The 19984-nt window shown below is 39.5% G+C and overlaps 1 protein-coding gene across 1 annotated transcript in view; it reads right to left on the bottom strand.

Moving 5' to 3' along the window:
• Nucleotides 1-527: 527 nt before the first annotated feature.
• Nucleotides 528-19984, bottom strand: part of DDX10 (DEAD (Asp-Glu-Ala-Asp) box polypeptide 10) — a 224382-nt gene continuing 204925 nt past the window's right edge. Inside the window, 1 exon segment of the mRNA XM_006899049.1 lies at nucleotides 528-734. Within this exon segment, the coding sequence (XP_006899111.1) occupies nucleotides 554-734 (181 nt within the window). The 3' untranslated portion in view covers nucleotides 528-553.

Genomic DNA, 19984 nt, shown 5'->3' with positions numbered 1-19984 from the left:
CTGGACATATTAAATACATCAAAATTGTGATCAATCTTAACAGTACATAGAAATATTTGAACGATAAGAAACACACGGATTGTTAACAATAGAACAAGATCTCCAGAGCTTGACAGTAAAACCAGGGAAGCATTTCCAGTGATCAGGTGGACCAAACCATGGACCATCTAACAGAGAACACACTAGAAGCATGGTCAGAACATTTTACATTATGTCCTAATTCTCAGTACACAGTGGAATGAGGCAAGCACAACCTGTGAGAGCAGCTTATACAAACCATCGCTTCTGTCTAGAGAAAAGGTCTTTTGCTGTACTGCAATCCCAGAGGTACACGGTTCAAATCCACCAGGTGCTCTGCCGGAGGAGGGACAATTTCCTCCTGTACCAGTCAGATCTGATTTGACAGTACATGCACAAAAAATAATAAAATAAAAAAATTAAAAGAAAGAAAAGGTCTTTTGGGTATGAGGCTTGTGATACCCAAAGTGTCCTGAACTTCTTGCCCACACGACCTTGACTCGTGGCTTAAGGAGAAGACAAAGGCAGGAAGTATCTAGCTTTGACTTTTGAGAAGGTGCAGCACCAGCTCTTCATCCTCTGCTAAAGACAGGCCTGTATCCAAAGGTTGTAAGCTCTCCCACTTGGCCTTCTTTCGACTGTGACTTGGTGATCCTGCGTCATCTTCTATGTCACTGCTGTTCCTTTTCTTCATTCCCTGCTGCTTCTTGGTATCACTGCTGGGAAGAAACCCAATGATTGATTTTAAGAGATTGAAATTCATTATCATGAAATTAAAGAGGTCAAAATAATCAACAAGACACAGTGGTGATCCACAATGCAGGGTTCCCTGCACACTTTGTGCCGTTTGATTTTCACAATAATTTCTAAGAGGCAGGAAAATCGATCCACCAGCTGCTCCACTGGAGAAAGATGGGCAATATCTTCCCATGCAATTTATAGCCTCTGAAAACTCAATGCAAAGTCAGCTATGAGTTGGTTTTGAAATGATGGTACATAACAACAACAACAACAAAAACAAAAATATGGATAGATTATCCCCAATTTAAAGATGCTGGGTGGCCTCAAAGTTTAAATTTAAAGTTAAATTATCCTTTCGGTAACATACACCTGGTTAACTTATCACATGGTACTGGGTACTGATTCTATTACATTCAATTTGGATATGCAGATCACAAGTAAAAAAGAACTTGAAACATTAAATTATTAATTGCTTAAAAGCTTACATTTATATTACCATTTAAAAATTCTTATTGGATACACACATATACTATTAAACCAAACCAACTCTGTTGCTTTAATTTCCACTCATACCAACCCTCAAGGACGGAGCAGAATGGCCACATGGGGTTTCCAGGGTACACCTCTATGAGAGCAGATGTCCTATCTTTCTCTCAGAAAACACACTGGTGGACTTGAACCACTGGACTTGTTAGCAGATGAACACTTGAACAACCTAAAAATAATTGCACTACTCTAAGGCATAAGCTTTAATAGTAAAGCTGATTTCTGAAGGAAGAGAAAAATCATTTGACAGACTACAAATAGAAAAGCAAAATAACATAATAAAGTCATTTTGAAATACCACATTCATACATGACCTGATTATTGGATAAATGATTAAGACAAAAGGCAGCTAAATTTATGACGGGTTTACAAAGGGTTTGATCAAGACGCTAGTGGCACAGTGGATGAATTAAGTGCAGGGCTGCTACCCAGGTCAGTGGTTTGTATCCACCAGTTTCTCCACAGGAGAGAGATGAGGCAGTTCTCCTCTGTTTCCTTCGCAGAGATCACATTTTTTAATCTTCATGGAAACACTGGTGTAGAGAGAACCTTCATTCTACAATGATGTTAAGAAAGGCTAAATGATTTGCCTCATGTTACATGGGATTCTAACTCAGACCCAAATGACTCTAAATCCATCTCTAAGCCCAGTTTGTTGAGAATAATGCTAGTTGATTCCCTGAAGTCAACATTCAGATGAGTGTAACGGAATGAGTTAGTAGTAGAAAGAAAGAACACTGGTTCCAGAGCTGACATATTGTCAGACTTGGGTCAGTCAATCTATTGTTCTCAATTTTCTTTTTCATAAAAATGAGGATTATATCCTTCACTCACACAGGTAAGGTGGGAAATAAATGCAATTAAATGAGAGCACACAGTAATGTTCAATACCTGTCAGTTTCCTTTCTTCCTTTCTGTCTATAATAGATGCCTACACTGACTTTATGTAATAATCGGTATTATAAAATCAAACAATCACAGAGATATTTCATTACATTCCAAACGCAGTGGATTCTAAAAGAGAACTGTTAAAGTTACAATGGACCCAATCACTCTTTAAGAAGACAGCCTACATAGCAAAGTGAATGTGCCTAATCAGCATATCCATTTATGATCAGAAGTAAAACTCTATGTACAATAATTCCGTGCTCACCTCCCAGAAGTGCCCAGTGCTCTGACTCAGCCATTCTCTCTCCCCTCTGGAGGAAAGGCAGACTAAATAAATGACACCACGAGGTTCTTTAAACCCACGAGTAACCACATTTTAAAAGGCTGCCTGGAGAGATGAACATGAAAGAGTTCTCTGTGATGGGAATTCAGTCAGCAAAGGATTAAAATAGTTTTCAGTCTGAAAGGGACTTAAAAAAAATATATATATCTCCTTAATCTGCTTATGAGTCCTGCCAGCCCTGTGCTAATTCTACTGGGCAGCAGTGCGGTGATTTATTTGGTCCAGTGCTGACTTCAGATGCGTCTCAGAACAGGTCATCAGAAATGACCTCATCAGTGAGTGCTATTAATGCACCTTTGTTAATACTCAATTCCTTTCAGGAAATAAAGTGGTTCAAACGATAAAAGGAAGATGGGGAATTTGTGTAGCCCATGTATATTCACTGTTAGCAGCTTATTATACCAGCTCAAATTATAGAAAGACAATATACCCTATTTTACATAGTAAATAAGGGATGATTAATTGATTGATTTATAATGAATTCATTCTTAATAAGAAGATGAATGTTCTAAAAGGCGATAATGAAATGAGCCCAGAAAGCAGTTAGTAAGCAGTGAGCAAAACAGAACCATAGTTGAGTCTTCTCTTTGGCACGGCACCAGTAGCTTCTAGTTTATTTAAACACTGATGAATCAAGCAGAAGTGTTCTGATGCCACATAGTTAACAATCATTGGGAGTTTACAGTTAAGGACTCCTTGATGGTTTATTATTAACTGCCTAAGATGGTAGACTAGGGAACTCTAGTTAGTTTCCTAAACCATATTCTGAAAGTTCTGCAAAGGGCAATCAAAGTTTCTACAAGGTACTCCACAGCAATTGTGCAGCTGACCAAGTGGATGGCAGAAAATTCTCCAAGTAACAGGTCTGCTTTTAGAATAAAAATGCACTATAGACCAGAAGCAAAGTGTAACACCTAGAACTGAGGAGAACATGAAGCATCTGCTGCAGAATGTCAAGGACTGTAGTGTTCAATATGGACTGAAGCTCAACACCAAGAGAAAAAAAGTTCTCACAACTGGACCAATTGGCAGCATCATAACAGATGGCGAGATTGAGATTGGTAACAATTTCAGCTTGCTCAGATCCACAAACAACCCTCTTGAGCCATCAACCAGGAAATCAAAAGACGAATTGAATTAGGAAAGTCTACTATCAGGGACCTCTCCAGAGTGCTGAAATGCAAAGATGTCTAGACTAGAGATTAAGTTGCCCCTTATCTAGGCCATGGTCTTGACAATTACTTGCTATGTATCAGAGAGTTGGGCAACGACTAAGGATGACAGAAGAAGAATCAATGCCTTTGGATTGTGGTACTGGAGAAGAATACTGAACATACAAGAGAACAAACAGGTTTGTCCTGGAGAGGGTGAAAACAACTGGCTCTCTGGAGGAAAGGATTCTGAATATCTGTCTCACATACTTTGGGCATGCTGCAAGGAGGGACCAGTCTGTGGAGAAGGACATCATGCTTGGAAGGGTGGAAGGACAACACAGGAGAGGAAGACCCTGGATGAGATGGACTGACACAGTGACTAGGGTAATGGGAGTAGGTGCATTAGAGATAGTGAGATTGGCTCAGGATGGGACAAAGTTCTATTTTACAAAGGGTCACTATGAGATGCAGGTGACTCAAAGGCACCTACCTAACAACAAGAACAAGGGAGCACTGGTGGCCTAATGACAAGAGCGCTGCAATCCTGAAGGTATACAGTTCAAGGCCACCAGCTATCTGCTCTGCAGGAAAAAGCTGGGCAGTCTCCTCCCGTGTGATTAACTGCCTCTGAAAACTCGTCAGAGGGTCAGCTATGGTCAGTTCCAACTTGCAAGGTAAACAACAACGTTGTTTGGCGGTAATGTGGCTCACACCATGACGAGAGGGGCCACAAACCCATCCAGAACTGAGCCTTGACTCTGCATTTTATCTTTACATCAGCCTTCTATAAGCACTGAACTCAGTGTCATGAATGATCATAATACGGATCCACATTAAGAGAATACAACATATTGGTTAATAAAGCACTTTCTAAAAAAGGGGTAAAACATGCCTCATTACTACTGTAGAAACAATCCAAGCAACCAAATCTAGTACTATAAACCTTTCAATAATCTCAACACGCTCAAACTCATTGCCAGGAAGAGATTCCCACTTTGTGATAGGCACTGGGTTTCTGAGAATCTGCAGTATAGATCTGAAGAAGAGAAGACTCTCTGCTTTCGCATGGAGTAGCTGGCAATGCATGGCTTTTTGCTTAGCTACAAAACATATTATGAACTAAGTCACCAGATTTCCAAAAACCTCTCAACAGTCTAAGAAAAGAGACCTAATTTGTAATATCTGGGGTGCCATGGTGGTTCAAGGGGTAAGTACTCAGCAGCTAAAGAAAGGTCAGCAGTTCAAACCCATCTGATGTACCACGGAAGAAAGATGTGGCACTCTGCTTCCTTAAAGATTTGTGGTTGCATGTGCCCTTGAGCTTGAACTGGCAGCTGACCCTCCAGCAGGTGTCCCAAAGCTGTGAAAGAATTACACCGGAGGAGAATGCTCATCTTTTTCCTGTGGAGCTGCTGGTGGATTCGAACCACGTGTCTTTGGGTTGGCAGTGCAACTCCTTACCCAGGAGGCCACCAGAGCTCCCTCTTAAAGATTTACAGCCTTGGAAACTCTATGGAGCGGTTCTAGTCTGTCCTGTATGTCCACTAGGAGTCATGTCCACTTAACAGCAGGGGGTTGGGGACTTTTTTGTCTTGTCTGTTAGTGTATCATGCTGAAAGCTAATGCGGTTTTTTAAAAAGAGCTCACATTACACATCATGTAATATGTAATCAAACCTGACACTAACAGGGAAATTTTACTTCAACAGTTCTGAAATTTTAGTAAAAATAGGCATACAAAGCTTGTTACAATACTCAAATATATAAGCCAAACAATTTACCCACTGCTAATTAAGGCTCAAATCCACCAGCTGCTCCAAAGGAGAAAAATTAGTAAACTCCTGTATGATCTGCAGCCTCCAAACACTCGCTGGAGAATCAACTCTGAGTCAGTTCTGATTTGATGACAATGACTTGAGTTGTGAATCAAGGGGGAGAAAACCCCCAAAAAGCAGTATGTGCCAATTTTAAAATCTTTTAAAAATATTAGAAACTGAGCTTCCAATAACCTATCATCTTCTATACTCTCTAATCTCAAACCTCAAAATTTTTCCAGATATTGAGCTGAGTTTTAAAATAAATTTGGTCTTCTGGTTCCAACGTTTTTCAAGGCGCTTGTAGTTACTTGCTGAGAAGAGTACAGTTAGTCTAGGTTACATTTGTGAGAAACATAAAAGGAAGAACATCCGGCACTGATGTATCAGTCATTCTCTCAGTCTGTCTTTCTGGCTGCCCTCATGTGTTTCCCTGCCAAAAGAACATGCCCACTTTTTACACTTTGCCACCTGCATCCTTCTGAATATGGGCACCTCCCTTCCTCCGGGTTCTCAACAGCCTTTCCCACTTCATCTCACTTCCTCGTATCCCAGTATGAGGAAGCAGGCAGGCTCTTTGTTCTGAATCCCTACAGCTCTAAATAATTGTTAGTCACCTTGTACCTAGCATTGCTACATTCTGATGCTGATTTTATGGGATTTTTTTTCTTTTTTTTTAAAAAAAAACAACCTCAATGTATCTTACTCCCAATTAGAATATAAACTCCCGGGTGGGAATATAAATCAGTACAACTTTTCTGGAGGCAATTTGACAGCACTTTAAAAAAATCTTTAAAATATGTATGCCCAGTGATTTATCTTCTAGGTATTTATCTTAAGGAAATAATTAGAGATGTGTATAATGATTTAGCTACAAGGATAATCAAGACAAAACTATCTGTAATTTCAAAAAGTTAGAAATCTAAAACTCCAACCACAAGGGATTAATTAATTAAATAAGTTATGAAACTATAAACTAAGCATTATGTAAAAACAACGTCATAAAATTTTCCTTCCTGATACTGAAAAGTTATAAACCAATACAAAATGGGAGTCCATCTTTGTTTTTAAAAAGATACATGTGTTATTAACATAGAAAAACATCTAGAAGATTTTTCAAATGTCTTTTCTTGTTAGTATGTATGACCAATGAGAGGGAAAAAAAGTGAGGAGAAAATTAAGTCCTGAGGAGCTGGAGATAAGTCAGTTATTCTATGTAATTCTGCAAAGCTCAGCATGTGCGCACACGCACACCCATACCCACACCCACACCCTCCCAAAAAGCATTTGTTCTTTTGATGGGTGAGTTTGTCCACAACCAAGTTCTCGTCCAAAGAACAAGTCACTTACTGTTCACAGAAGCATGAAGTCATTCTTGACCCATCTTTTCCTTGACAGCCTTAATTGAACATTTCTTCATTCTTTTCTCTTAAGTGCATCTAAGTTTGCTTAGTGCCTTTGACAACTAGTTTGGCTTCATCCTTTATTTCCTCTCTGACTTGACCCCCCCTTTGGCATCAGATCTTTGGGAAGCTTTCCTTAACCAAGCCAAGCTGAGTTTAGTGCCCTCTAGGTATTTTTCTGCTCCTGTGCAAACCTTTGCTACACCATCTGAAATGTTGCATTCGGACTGTTTGTTTACCTATCTGCTTCCCCCATTAGATTACAAATTCATTGAGGATAAATATGGTACCTTGGTTTGTAGCTACACTACCTGCCATCCAAGTGCTCAAAGATGTTTTCTGAATTAAATGAACCATTAAACCTACTCAGCAGAGCCTTCCCACCACTATAATTCCAATTGGTCTACTCTATGTCAAGGTGGAAAAAGAAAAGCGTAATGGTGCTATTCCTAGAAATAGTTGCAGCAGGAGAAATTACTCTCAAAATTCTAGCATGTGAGGATTTACTTCTGAATATATCCTTATTATACTAGTTTATTCTGAACACATCCTCTTAATCCAAAATAATTTTGGTTTCAGTTTGTACACATTTTTATTGTCATTGCTGTAATTTTAAGAAAGGAAAAGAAGAAATCAGCCTTTTAAATTTGTTCTGGGTTTTAAAAAAAAATTAAAACAGCATTATCAGCAACTCAAAAAGGAATCTAAAAAATCAAAATAAAACTCTCCTATGGATGGGAAATAATAGGGGCAAGATTGAAAAAGAAACACTCGGTAATCGTAGATTCAGAATGAAAAATGAGGCAGTGTTTTCAACATTAATTATAGAAAGAGCTTAACTTTATACATTGCAATTCAACCAAAAATAGTAATTTTTAACAATATAAATTATCCTTTTAGAGGATGTCAACAAAGTAACCCTCAAAAAGGACACAGATCAGTTAAGTAAGTGACTACGGTCTCAAGACACAAACATTAAGTTTTGTAATGCATGTTATCACAGGGGGAGTGCTGGGCACTCTATTACTGCCCTAGAATTTAGATTCAGGGTAGTTTACTGTCAGTAGATGAAACACTCTGAGTAAAATAAGCAAATGCTACCAAAATGTTACCTAGGACAACTCTATCTTTTTCCATACTTATTTAACCTGCATGCTGAGGAAGTAATTTGAGAAGCCAGACTCTGTAAGAATGTGACATCAGAAGTAGAAGATGACTCCGACTCCTCAATAACCTATGTTATGCAGATGACACAACCTTGCTTGTAAAAAATCAAATAGACTTGAGGCACTTAGTGCAGAAGATCAAAGACTACAACCTTAGATTACATCTCAACCTCAACATCAACATCAACACAACACAATTCCTCAGCACTGGGCCACGATTAACAATCCTGGCAGCAGCAGTCAGGAAACTGCATTAGGTAAACATTTCCAGAGTAATGAGAAGCAACAATGTCAGTCTAGAGACTAAGGTGTGCCTGATCCAGGCCATGGTCTTCACAATTAATTGGTATGCTTCAGAGAGCTGGACAATGACTAAGGATGACAAAAGAAGCACAGATGCCTTTGAGTTGTGGTGCTGGAGAGGAGTTTTGAACCTACATCATGGATCACCAAGAAAACAAACAGGTCTGTCTTGGAGAGGGTGAAACCTAGTTTCTCCTTGGAGGCTAGGATTCTGAAGCTCTGTCTCACATACTTTGGGGATGTGGCCAGGAAAGAATGATCCTTGGAGAAGGATATCATGCTTGGAAGGGTGGAGGGACAGCTCAGGAAAGGAAGACCCCAGATGAGATGGACTGATACAGTAACTAGGGCAATGGAGGTAGGTGTGTTGGAGCCAGTGAGACTGGCTCAAGGACAGGGCAGGCTTCATAGGTATATAGGGTCATTATGAGTCTCAGGAGACTTGAAGGCACATAACAACAACAACTAGACCAAGAGGCAACATCACGATAGACGGAGAAAAGATGGAAGTTGTCAACGATTTCACTTTATGTGGATCCACAATCAGCACCACAGGGAGCAGCAAAACCAAAAGATGTACACTGGGGAAATTTGCTGTCAAAAACCTTTCCAAAGTTCTAAAGAGGAAGGCTGTCAATTTTAAGGCAAAGGTATGCTAATATTTTCAGTTGCTTCCTATGATCTGAAAGTTGGACAATGAACAAAGAAGACCAATGAAGAATCAATGTCTTTGAACTGTGGTGTTGGCAAATAGTACTGACTGCACCATGGACTGTCAAAAGAACAAACAAACCTGCCTTGAAGAAGTGCAACCAGAGTGCTCCTTAGCGGCAAGGATAGATAAACTCTGCCTCACTTATTCTGGACATCTTTTCAAGAGGAACAAATCCTTGGAGACATCATACTAGGAAAGGCAGAGAATCAGTGATAGGAAGGCACCCTCAATGAGAAGAACTGACACAGGGACAACCCTGATGGGCTTGAGCATGACAGAGAACCCAGGGATGACACAGAGAGGCCACAGTTCAGACCTGTTGTTATTAAGGTCGCTAAGAGTCAGTGGGCTTCACGGCACCAGCAACAACAACATAAGGCTTTTGACAAGATGACAGTTGGAACACATTCTAAAACAAGAAGTGGTTATTCCTAAAACAGGGTTTGGTGCTTAAATCCATTCGGTGGATCACAATGCCTATTTAACTAGCATGGCTACCTCCATTCATTTATGCACTGTTTATGGTTGCTTTAGGGAGCTCTGTGGCATTTCCATAGGAAACTGCAGGGTTAACCAAAGGCTGTGCCTCTTGGTGGTGTGAATCTCCTATGGGTTCTGAGGGAGAAAGAAGAACAAATTCCTCCTGTGTGATTTACAGCCTTAAAAAACCCAAAGCAGGGGGACCGAACTGGGGGATCCACCCAAAAACCCAAAGGAAGGTCTGTTGTAAGTTGGCTCCAATTTGACAATCAAATGGCTCCTTTACCAGGACATTAGCAGAGCTGAATAGCCTCGCAGATCTAAATAAAATATTGACTATCTAGCTCTTTACAGAAATGTTTGTTGACCTCTGTTCTAAGAGCTCTCATGACTCCACTAAACACAGCAGCTAAAATAGCATGCTAACCTGACTATTTTCTTTGAAAAGGTGATTAATAGGTTGGAAGAGCAGGAAAATTAACACAGCTAAATGATAATAACCTTGAAGATAAAGCTGAGACGTGGGTTCTGAATCCTAAAGACACTAGGAAAAACTATAATGGATGATCTAAAAAAAAGATCTTTAAGTTTCCTAAAGCTGTACTGCCAAGGTATTTTATAGAATCAAGTACATACTTTTTTTGGCTGTTAGTGTAATCCTCTCTTTCAAGCTGAGTTTAGTATATTTGTAAGATGCTATAACCATGAGATTTTTGTGGGTTTGTTATTTTTTTTTTTAAATTTCACTTAGGATGTCTCTGGAATGCACACATTTCACAAAACGAAGAGTATTTCCTCTCTCCATTTGTTTAATGTTGAAACCACTGCTTTTTAAAATCAGTCACTTAATGATGCAATCATTACTATTAATATATACATATAAATAAGTATATTTATATATATTTTAAAATCATGACTTTGGAGTCAGTCAAACCGGAGTTACTCACCAGCAATTACAAAAAAACTTGGGGAAATGGCTTAAACTCATGCAAAGTCAATTTCCAAATTTGTAAAATAGTGTCAGTATCTAGGTTAAATATACACAGCAGATCTATTATAAATATTAGTTTCTGCTTCCAGAGCTCCCCATTGCTGTCTTCCCATGTGGATCTTTGCTCTAGGCCCAGAGGCCTAGCAAACACTCAACGACTCAATGACTCGATGGCACCTAACAACAACAACAACAACTCCCCATGGTGAAGAGTATCTTAGTAACGGGTTAACTGGGTTATACTGCTTTTCTATTATTGAGAAGAATGGAAATACCAGAACACTTAATCACGTTTATGCAAAATCTGTACCTAGACCAAGAGGATGCTATCCAAATAGCAAAGGAACACCACATGGTTTAAAATCAAGAAAGGTGTTTGCCAAGGCTTGTATTCTTTCCCTGTAACTATTCACTTTGTCTGCTGAGCAAACCATCCAAGAAGTTAAACTCTATGGAGAAGAATGTGACATCAGGATCAACAATTTGCAATGGGTGGATGAAGCAACCTCCTTGTTTGCAGAAAGTGAGGAGGACTTGACGCACTTGCTGCAGAAGATCAAGACTACAGCCTTCAATATGGATTACATCTCAACAAAAAAGAAGACAAAAATCCTTACCACAAGGCTAACAGGCAACATCATAAATAGATGGAGAAAGGACTAAAGTTTTCAGTGAGTTCATCTTACTTGGATCCACAAGCAACATCCTTGGTTCTAGCAGTCAGGGTATCAGGAAACATACGGCACAGGGAAAGTCTGCTGTCAAAAGCTCTGAAAAGCAATGTCAGCTTAAAGACTAAGGTGTGCCTGATTCACGCTATGGTCTTTCCAATCATCTGCACGCTGGACAATGAATAATGATGACAGAAGAAGAATCAATGTCTTCTGAGTTATGGCGTAAGAGAAGAGTACAGAATATCCCGTGGACTGCCAAAAGAACAAACAAGAATGTCTTGGAGAATGTGCAACCAGAGGGCTCCTTAGAGGCAAGGGTGGTGAAACTTCATCTCATATATGTTGGGGATGTTGCTGGGGGTGGGGAGGCAATTCCTTGGAAAGGGACATCATGTTTGGAAAGTTAGAAGGTCATTGAAAGAGAAGATGCTCCTCAGTGAAATGGATTTGCTACAGGAATGCAGCAAAGGGCTTGAGCGTACCAGGGATAAGGATGGCACAAGGATGGCGCAGGATAGGATGGAGTTCAGATCTATTGTTCACAGGGTCACTATGAGTTGTACTCAACTTGGTATCACTTAACAACATCAATCGGGTAAGGTGAAAGCCTTCTAATTTAAGATGAAATGAAACGTAGAACCTAACCATCATAACTCAAATGTGGACAACTGAGATATAAGGATATTGACTCAGAAAGGGGAATGACTCATGGGGCCACTCAGGATACAGTATCGAGAAGGTCAGGCCGCTGGTGCAGAAGAGTCCCCCACAGAGGCTGTATGGGGCACAGAGAACCTGGGTGTCTGTCTGGTAGGTGAAGACTGTCAACAAGGACCAGTATTAAATTTTGTCTTGAGTAAAAAAGAGAAGGTGAAGATGATCAAGAAGTGCAGTTAACACTTTCTGCTCACTTAATCCAAGTGCCTTATGAGGAAGGTATTATTAGCCTTACTTTGGAGGAGAAGTCTTAATTTTAAAAGGTTGTGAAGATAGTTTCTGATGGTCAACCCTACTCATAAGGAAGGGACATGTGAAAATGGAATTTCATTGTTCAGAAAAACAGGATTTAACTTGTTCTGATCAGAATCTGGTTTTTAAAAAGGCATGCTGCTGTAAGGTTAGACAATGAGTTAAGTATCAGCGATTAACTAAAGGTCAACTGTTTTAAAGTTCTGCAGAGAAAGAAGTAATGAAATGGGCTGTTCTGGTTAAGATTCACACCCGTGAAAGTGTGAAGTGTCAGCCATGAGTGTGCATCACCTGGACAGCAGTGGGCTGTTCTGTTTTAAAATAGGGTCTACTGTATTTCACAAGTTAAAAATCATCTCATACCACCCTAAAAATTCTTACAGTTCAAAGAGTTGATAAATCATCTGACTCATTATAATCGAATTCAATTATTCAGCATAAAAATACATTAGCATTTTCTTTTTTTTCTTTTTTATTTATTTTTTTTTAGCATTTTCTTATACCTAAGTTATGTGCTTCTTTAATGTTGTGTCATTAGGTGCTATTAAGTCCTTTTCAACTCAGCCAATTATTTCAGTCACTGTGTCAATTCATCTCATTGAGGATCTTCTTTTTCACTAACTCTTTACTTTACCAAGCACAATGTCCTTCTCCATGACAGACTCCTCCTGATAACATGCCCCAAGTATGTGAGACATGCTTCACCAGCCCACTTCAAAAGAGCATTCATTCTGGTTACATTTCCTGCTCTTTTGGCAGTCTATGACATATCCAATATATTCTGCTAGCACAATCAAAGGCATCAATTCTTCTTTGGGTGCTTTTTTAAAACTACCTTTCCAGTCCTCATGTGACGTATTCCTCTCCTCATAAACTTTAAGCTGGCATATTCGCTTCTGAAGAGTTGCCATTTTATATTAAAATAGCAGATTTTTAAATACTTCTCACTTTTCACTGAGATATCAAACATGTACTCAGGAAAGATACATGGCATGATGGGATGGAAAGAGCCAGAGGAATCCACTGTGCCAGTAACGCACAAAATTGTACAGTCATGGTTATACTATTAAATACTTATTGTTTTAAGCACTAAATGACTCCTTTTTATTAAAGACAAAGCTTTCAATAATTCTTCAGGGGCTTTTCTTAACTACTTCATCTAAAGTGAGCTCTCCTAATTCCACTCTCATCATCCTACAGTTTTATCTTTCATGGTCCCAAAGACCATCTCACTTCTACTTTTGTTTCCATATTTAAGGACTGTTTTTCTCACTAGTCTGTAGATTCTTTGAGGCTGGGATCCAGGATTTCTTCTCTACTGTTCTAGATCAGAGACAAAGCAAAGATTCAGACTGCGGAATGTCTGAATAATGGGAGTGCACAAGATAGAGGTAGAGAGGAAAGGGCATTTTCTAAACTCCAATTCTCTAATAGGCATGCTATATCCATATGTTGAATAGGGTGTACGGTATGGAAATATCTTTACTGTACCAATCATTAATTCAACCTACTCTGTAAGATATTTATTGATTTTTAATATCATATAAATATCAATTGAAGATTGGAATGTAGGAATTGGTAATGGTTTATCTATCTGGGGGCTTAATTGATTTTGATGAAGAAGAAAGTAAATATTCAGTAAAACATTAATTTTATTCTCGTACAGTTCTGTTCAATAATTAAAATAATTATCATTAATTAACAACTTTATGATACTTCATTTATTGCTTTATGAATGATACTCATTAGATGTTGAGACAATAATCTTATAAGAATTATCTTCATATGACTCATGAAGAAAAGTTAGGATCTGAGAGATTAAGTACCTTGTCCAAGGCTGAGATCTTATAGGAAAAGGTGAATTTAAGACTTGGTTCTGTCTAACTTGCTCCACAACCCATAATTTTCCCATAAGGTCAAGGAACCTGCCTTAATAAAACCTCAGTGTCTGCCTTTATTGAAAAATTTATGGTAATACAGCACACAGATTAATATTCACTAACATGATAGGATACTGTTTGCAGAAAGTGAAGAAGACTTAATAGCACTTACAGTATGGATTACAGCTCAGTATGTACAGCCTTCAGTATGGATTACATTTCAGCATCAAGAAAACAAAGCCTTTCACAATTGGATCAACAGGCAGCATCATGACAGATGGAGGACGGAGGAAAGATTGAAGTTAGCAAGGATTTCATTTCACAGGGATCTACAATCAATACTCATTAAAGAAGCAATCAAGAAATCAAGTGAGTATTATTGCCATCAGGCAAATATTTACTCAAAAACCTTTTTAAAGGGCTAAAAGCCAGGATGATAGTTTAAAAACTGAGGAAACATGTAGCAACTGGATTGGACAAAGACTCATTAACAACGTCCATTCTGCAGATGATACAACTTCATTTGCTAAAACTGATGAGGGCCTGAAGCGCTTGCTGCAGAAGGTCAAGGATTGCAGTCTAAATATGGATTGAAGCTCAGTAACAAGAAAATGGAAGAGTCACACTGCTGGGCCAATTGGCATGATAAATGGAGAAGAGACTGAGTTTGTTAATAATTTCAGCTTGCTCAGATTCACAATCAACACTCTTGGTACCAGGAGTCAGGAAATTAAAAGATGACTTGCGTTAGGAAAATCTGCACTCAGGAACCTCTCCAGAGTGCTGAAGGGCAATGCTGTCAGTCTAGAGACTATGGTGTGCGTGATATAGGCTATGGTCTTCACAATTACTGGCTATGCATCAGAGAGATAGACAATGATTAAGGATGACAGAACTACTACTGATGTCTTTGAGCTGTGGTGCTGGAGAAGAGTATGCGCATACCATGAACTGCCAAGAGAATGAACAGATCTGTCAAGGAGAGGGTGAAACCAAGCTGCTCCTTGGATGCCAGGATTCTGAGGCTCTATTTCACATTCTTTGGGTATGCTGCCAGGAAGGACTAGCTCCTGGGAAAGGGTATCATGCTTAGGGTAGAGGGACCGCACAGAAGAGGAAGACCTTGGATGAGATGGTTTGACACAGTAAAGGGGGTAATGAGTGTAGCTTTGTCAGAGATAGTGAGATTGGCTCAGGATAGAGCAGGGTTCAGAGCTACTATGCACAGGATCGTCTTGGGTAGTAGTTGACTCAATGACACATAATATCAAGGTATGCCTAATGCAAGTAAGAGTATTTTCAACTGCTTCCTAGCTTTATGAAAGTTGGACAATGAATAAGGAAGACTGAAGAACTAATGTCTTTTTGTGAATTTAGCAAAGAGAATCGAATATTGAATGGACTGTCAAAAGATCACACAAATCTGTGCTAATAGTGCAGCCAGACCAGGGTGCTTCTCAGAAGCAAAACCTGTGACATTCTGTGTCATGTATTCTGGGTTTGTTGTCAAGGGGTGCCAGTCTTTGGAAGGGGGCATCATGCTTGCAAGGGTGGAAGGTCGGTGAAGGGGAGGAAAAGTCTCTCAGCAAGGCTGACTGACTGACTGACTGACTGACTGACTGACTGTGCTAAGCCCACTGTTAACAGTTAGTCACTTGATTTTTTATGTCCTCTTTCTCTTGGGAAGCGTTAACCAGTTGACAAATATTTAGGAGTGAGTGGGGAGAATAAAGAGAGTCACAGTGGCTCAGTGGTTAAAGTGGTAGGGAGCTAACGAAAAGGTCCACTATTACATTCTAGCAGCCACTCCATGGGAAGAAGGGTGTAATCGTCTGTTTCCATAAAATGTTACAGCTCTGGGAGCCCCCTACAGGCCATTCTACTATGTTCTGGAGAGTCACTATGAGTCTGAATTGACTCGATGGCAGCAGGTGGAGAAGCATGATATATTACACAAAGACGGGGGAAAATCGGAATTACTGTACCTCTGGCATGAGTAGGAAGAAGGCACACTGTTAAACAGCATACTTTAAATAAATGATGTGTAAATGAAATCCAATATAAACGGATCAGAATGTTCTCTGAACTTGGACATATGTTCCTTGGGCTGCGAGGAACCACTACAGGAAGTCCTGTTGCGTTCTGAGCGCTGTCTGCTATGATTGTGGCCACGGCATCACAGAAGGGAAAGGATCTGCTGGGAAAACCTGTCAACTTCTTTCCTGCCGTCTGCAGCCCTTTACTGAAACAAGACAGTGGAGTGAGCACTAAACTTTCAAGGATGCTGTGGCAAGCAGTTTCGATAATTAAGTTATAAAATAGGGATTCTGTATGCCTGACAATTGAAAAGAGATTCAACCAGAAGGTGTCCTGATGTCTGGGTTGCAGCCCCTCACTCGTGCTGTGGCTGCTTTCATTTGAGCACTATCAAGTGCGCAGGTCTGCATGTGTTACAGCATAAAATAAAAGAGGCTCGGTGTCACTCCTCAGCAACAAAGGCCAGAACAGCAATGCTTGGAGACAGCACCCTCCCTTTACTGCGGTGTCTGGGTGGCTTCTCAACTCCTTACTTCTGGTCCTCCTTGTTTGGGGAATGTAAGTGAAAAGAATCAGGTGAAACTGAATTGCTCTAGCTGCAAGCAGAGGTCGGGTGGCTGGAGGCGGAGCTCAGTCAGCATACATCTACACAGAAACTCTTGTGTGCAGAAAGCTGCTGTGGAAAGCTTTGGTGAGAGCAGGAATCTAGCACCCGACTCCAGCCTGCGCTTCCAGCTATAGAAAACTCTCCTTGTATTCCTTAGATCTCTTCCTACAGAATTTAAAGCTTGCAATCTTTTTTATTTTTTTATTTAAACATCTTTATGAAAAAGAAAAAAAATCTTCATGCCTATCCTTAAGTACCGGCACTTTGTATTCAAATGTACTATGCTTGACACCTTGCCCTTTTAGCATAAATTTTAATTCACAACAGTCCTAACGAAGATTAATTACTGCAGTATAATCCACAAAATCTGCCTGGCTTTTTTGTAACAGAGAAATGGTAGTGAAAGAGTATTACACTTTTAAAGTCTCTTCTCTAGCTGCTCAGTACTAAAAACAGATTTGTAAAACCATCGAACCAAAGACATGACTGACGGGCTCGATGTTCATTATTATTAAACGTTAACTGCAAAAAAACAAAAACAAAAACAAAACAGGAAAAAAAAAGATGTCCTCTTAGGTCAGAACTCAATCAGAAAATGCTGGGGAGGCTGGGAAAGAAAGAGAACAGGAAGAGATGGCACATCCCAGCACTGCCTCAGGCCTGTGTTTCCTCCTTTAAAATGGGCACTCCTCACTCAGGACTGCCACCAAGTATTGACATGCAACCTATTTTCTTTCTTTTTTTCAATGTCTGCCCCATTGATCTCTTTCTCCATATGAACAAATGCAAGTATCTATGCTGTGGGCAGCTCCACCCACCATTTTCACACAACCGCATGATTTTCCCAAGTTTAACCTAAGTCTCAGTTAAGAATCTCTGCTCCACACCACAAATAAAATTCCTTCTCTCAGTTTCAAAACACACAATGTATACGTCTTGCTCCTAATCTTCATGAAGAACAGTCTATGCTCCCCAGCAGAAAATCAGCTTCTCTTTCCAATGACTTTCACTGATTAGTTTTCAATATTTCATCTCATCACCTGCCCAAGCCTATTCCAGCTACCTGGCAAAACTAAGTTTTTATACTTTAGTCCTGCTCTTCAACTCCTCTTTCAAATGACTTAAAAAAGAAAGGCCAACCCTCAACAATGTTGCTCATTAAAGAATTACTTATAAACAAAATAAAACAAAAACACCCACTTGCACTTAAAAAACAAAACAAACAGGACCAACCTCTTTAAAGCCTAAAATTTTAACATCAGGGAAGGTGGATAATTATGGTGTGACTAAGTAATGGGATAGCGAAGAGTTCACAGGCATGATCACGCGTGCTCTCCACGAAGCAAACTAAAATTTAAAAAGGAGGATCCGAAGACTCATTCTCCACAGCCTTTTTAGTGAAAGCTGAAGTTGCCAATGCCCCAAAGTTAGGGCTGCTGCCAAGGAACTCTATTAGCAAGGACAGTTCATCTTGGGTTCATGGCATGCTGAGCACTCATTCATTTTCTTAGAGCCCATCACACCTCTGAAAAATTACTAACTCGAAACACCTTATCAAGTAACAGTTATTTATCACTTACACAATGGATCACTAAATAACACAGTAGCAGAACGCACAAGCTCTGGCTGAAAACAAGGCCAACTGGGTAGTTATCGGCCTCGAACTCCCTCAGACTGTCTTCCCCAAGCCAACTCTAGGCCCTGCCCAAATAATACAACTTATCCTCTACAATGAAAACCAACCTCTCACTACAACCTCATAATCTGCTGTAGAAGCTTCTCCTTTCATACTATATGTAACAGAGCATTTTTGATTTTTCGGGGCAGAGGCTAAAAGGGAGAAAGGAAAGAGAAACACAATTTGAAGAAACTGAATGCCATTAATGCCTCTAAGTCACCAACAATTCACCTTCAATTCTGGTAAGAGCTCTGTGGAATGTGAGAATGCGTGGAAATTTTTATGTCTTAAAAGCTGAAAAAGCATAGTAGGAGGTGGTGAGCACAAGTATACTAAATTTTTCTTGTTCAAAGGAAGTAAAAAGAAATAATGACACAATAAATAAAGTCAATATACCATGAAGTGAACCCAACTTCTTTACATATCTGGCCCCCCACAATTAGATTCACCAATTACAGGTTCAAACCGAAATTACAGTCAGTTGTAATTTTCCTTTTACAATCACGTAGGCTCTGAGTAATTATAAAAAACACCAAAACTCTTAGAAGTATCATTCCCTATAGTCAACATTAATAATCCCAGTAAAATTTATACAAGATATGTAACATGCTCGTCCCCACCCCATTTAAGAGGAAAAGAAAAATGCCTACTAAATTTTACTTTCCCAGAAACTCTTGTCGTCTGTATCCATTTCTTTTCCGAATAAAATGCCTTCTAGAGATCAGGAAGACTGCTATAAAACCCTGGCGGAATTGTTTTTAGACAAAATGCTCTAAGTGGATTTCAACACAGGGCCAAACTGCAGAGATTAAAAATTCACCTGTTCCAGACCTTTTAGAAACTGGCAAAATCTTTCTTGGCCAAAAATTTAGCAAACCCAGAAAATAAATATGGAGTATACTTGTAAAACCAAAACAATAAAAATAAACAAACATATAGAGCCTCCCCCCCCCAAAAAAAAACCAACCAAAAACCTAAAACCCCCTTGATCAGTTGTTTGGTTCAGAGTTCCGAGTAAAAAGAATGAGCTAATACTTATAGGAAGCGCTGATGACTTAGTGGTAAGGAACTGTGCTGCCAATCCGAAAGCACATGGTTCAAATTCACCAGCTCCGATGGGGAAGCGCCTCCTGTGTGATTTACGGTCTCTGAAAACCCAGTGGTAGGTCAGCTGAGTTGGTTCTGACTTGACAGTACACAACAACAACAGTTATAGGTGAGGTGGACCAGTTTTCTCTGTACAAGAAAAGATACCAATTTATGCAGAACCCATCACCCTTAAATGATGCCAGTAGCCTCAATAAAGATTACCGATGTTACTGGTCTTATGCCACCTAGAATAACCAACCCCCACCATCCAGGAATCCTTTCAAGTCACCTGTTAAGTCAGGGACTTACAGGATATAGAGCAAAGACTGATATAACATAGTAAGAGTCTAACCATAATCCTTTTCTCTCCCTTTTCATGTCTGAAGGTTAAGATTATAAATATTAAAAGGCTAATTTGACTGGGTAATGAATATTTGGAACATCCAGCTGCTTCTTTTTTATCGTATTCAATACTTTGCAAATTTCCAC

This window comes from Elephantulus edwardii, unplaced genomic scaffold (assembly GCF_000299155.1).
Source record: "Elephantulus edwardii isolate Elephantulus edwardi_28Jun2011 unplaced genomic scaffold, EleEdw1.0 scaffold00245, whole genome shotgun sequence".
Lineage (NCBI taxonomy): Eukaryota > Metazoa > Chordata > Mammalia > Macroscelidea > Macroscelididae > Elephantulus > Elephantulus edwardii.
This window is presented reverse-complemented; position numbering and strand designations above follow the sequence as displayed.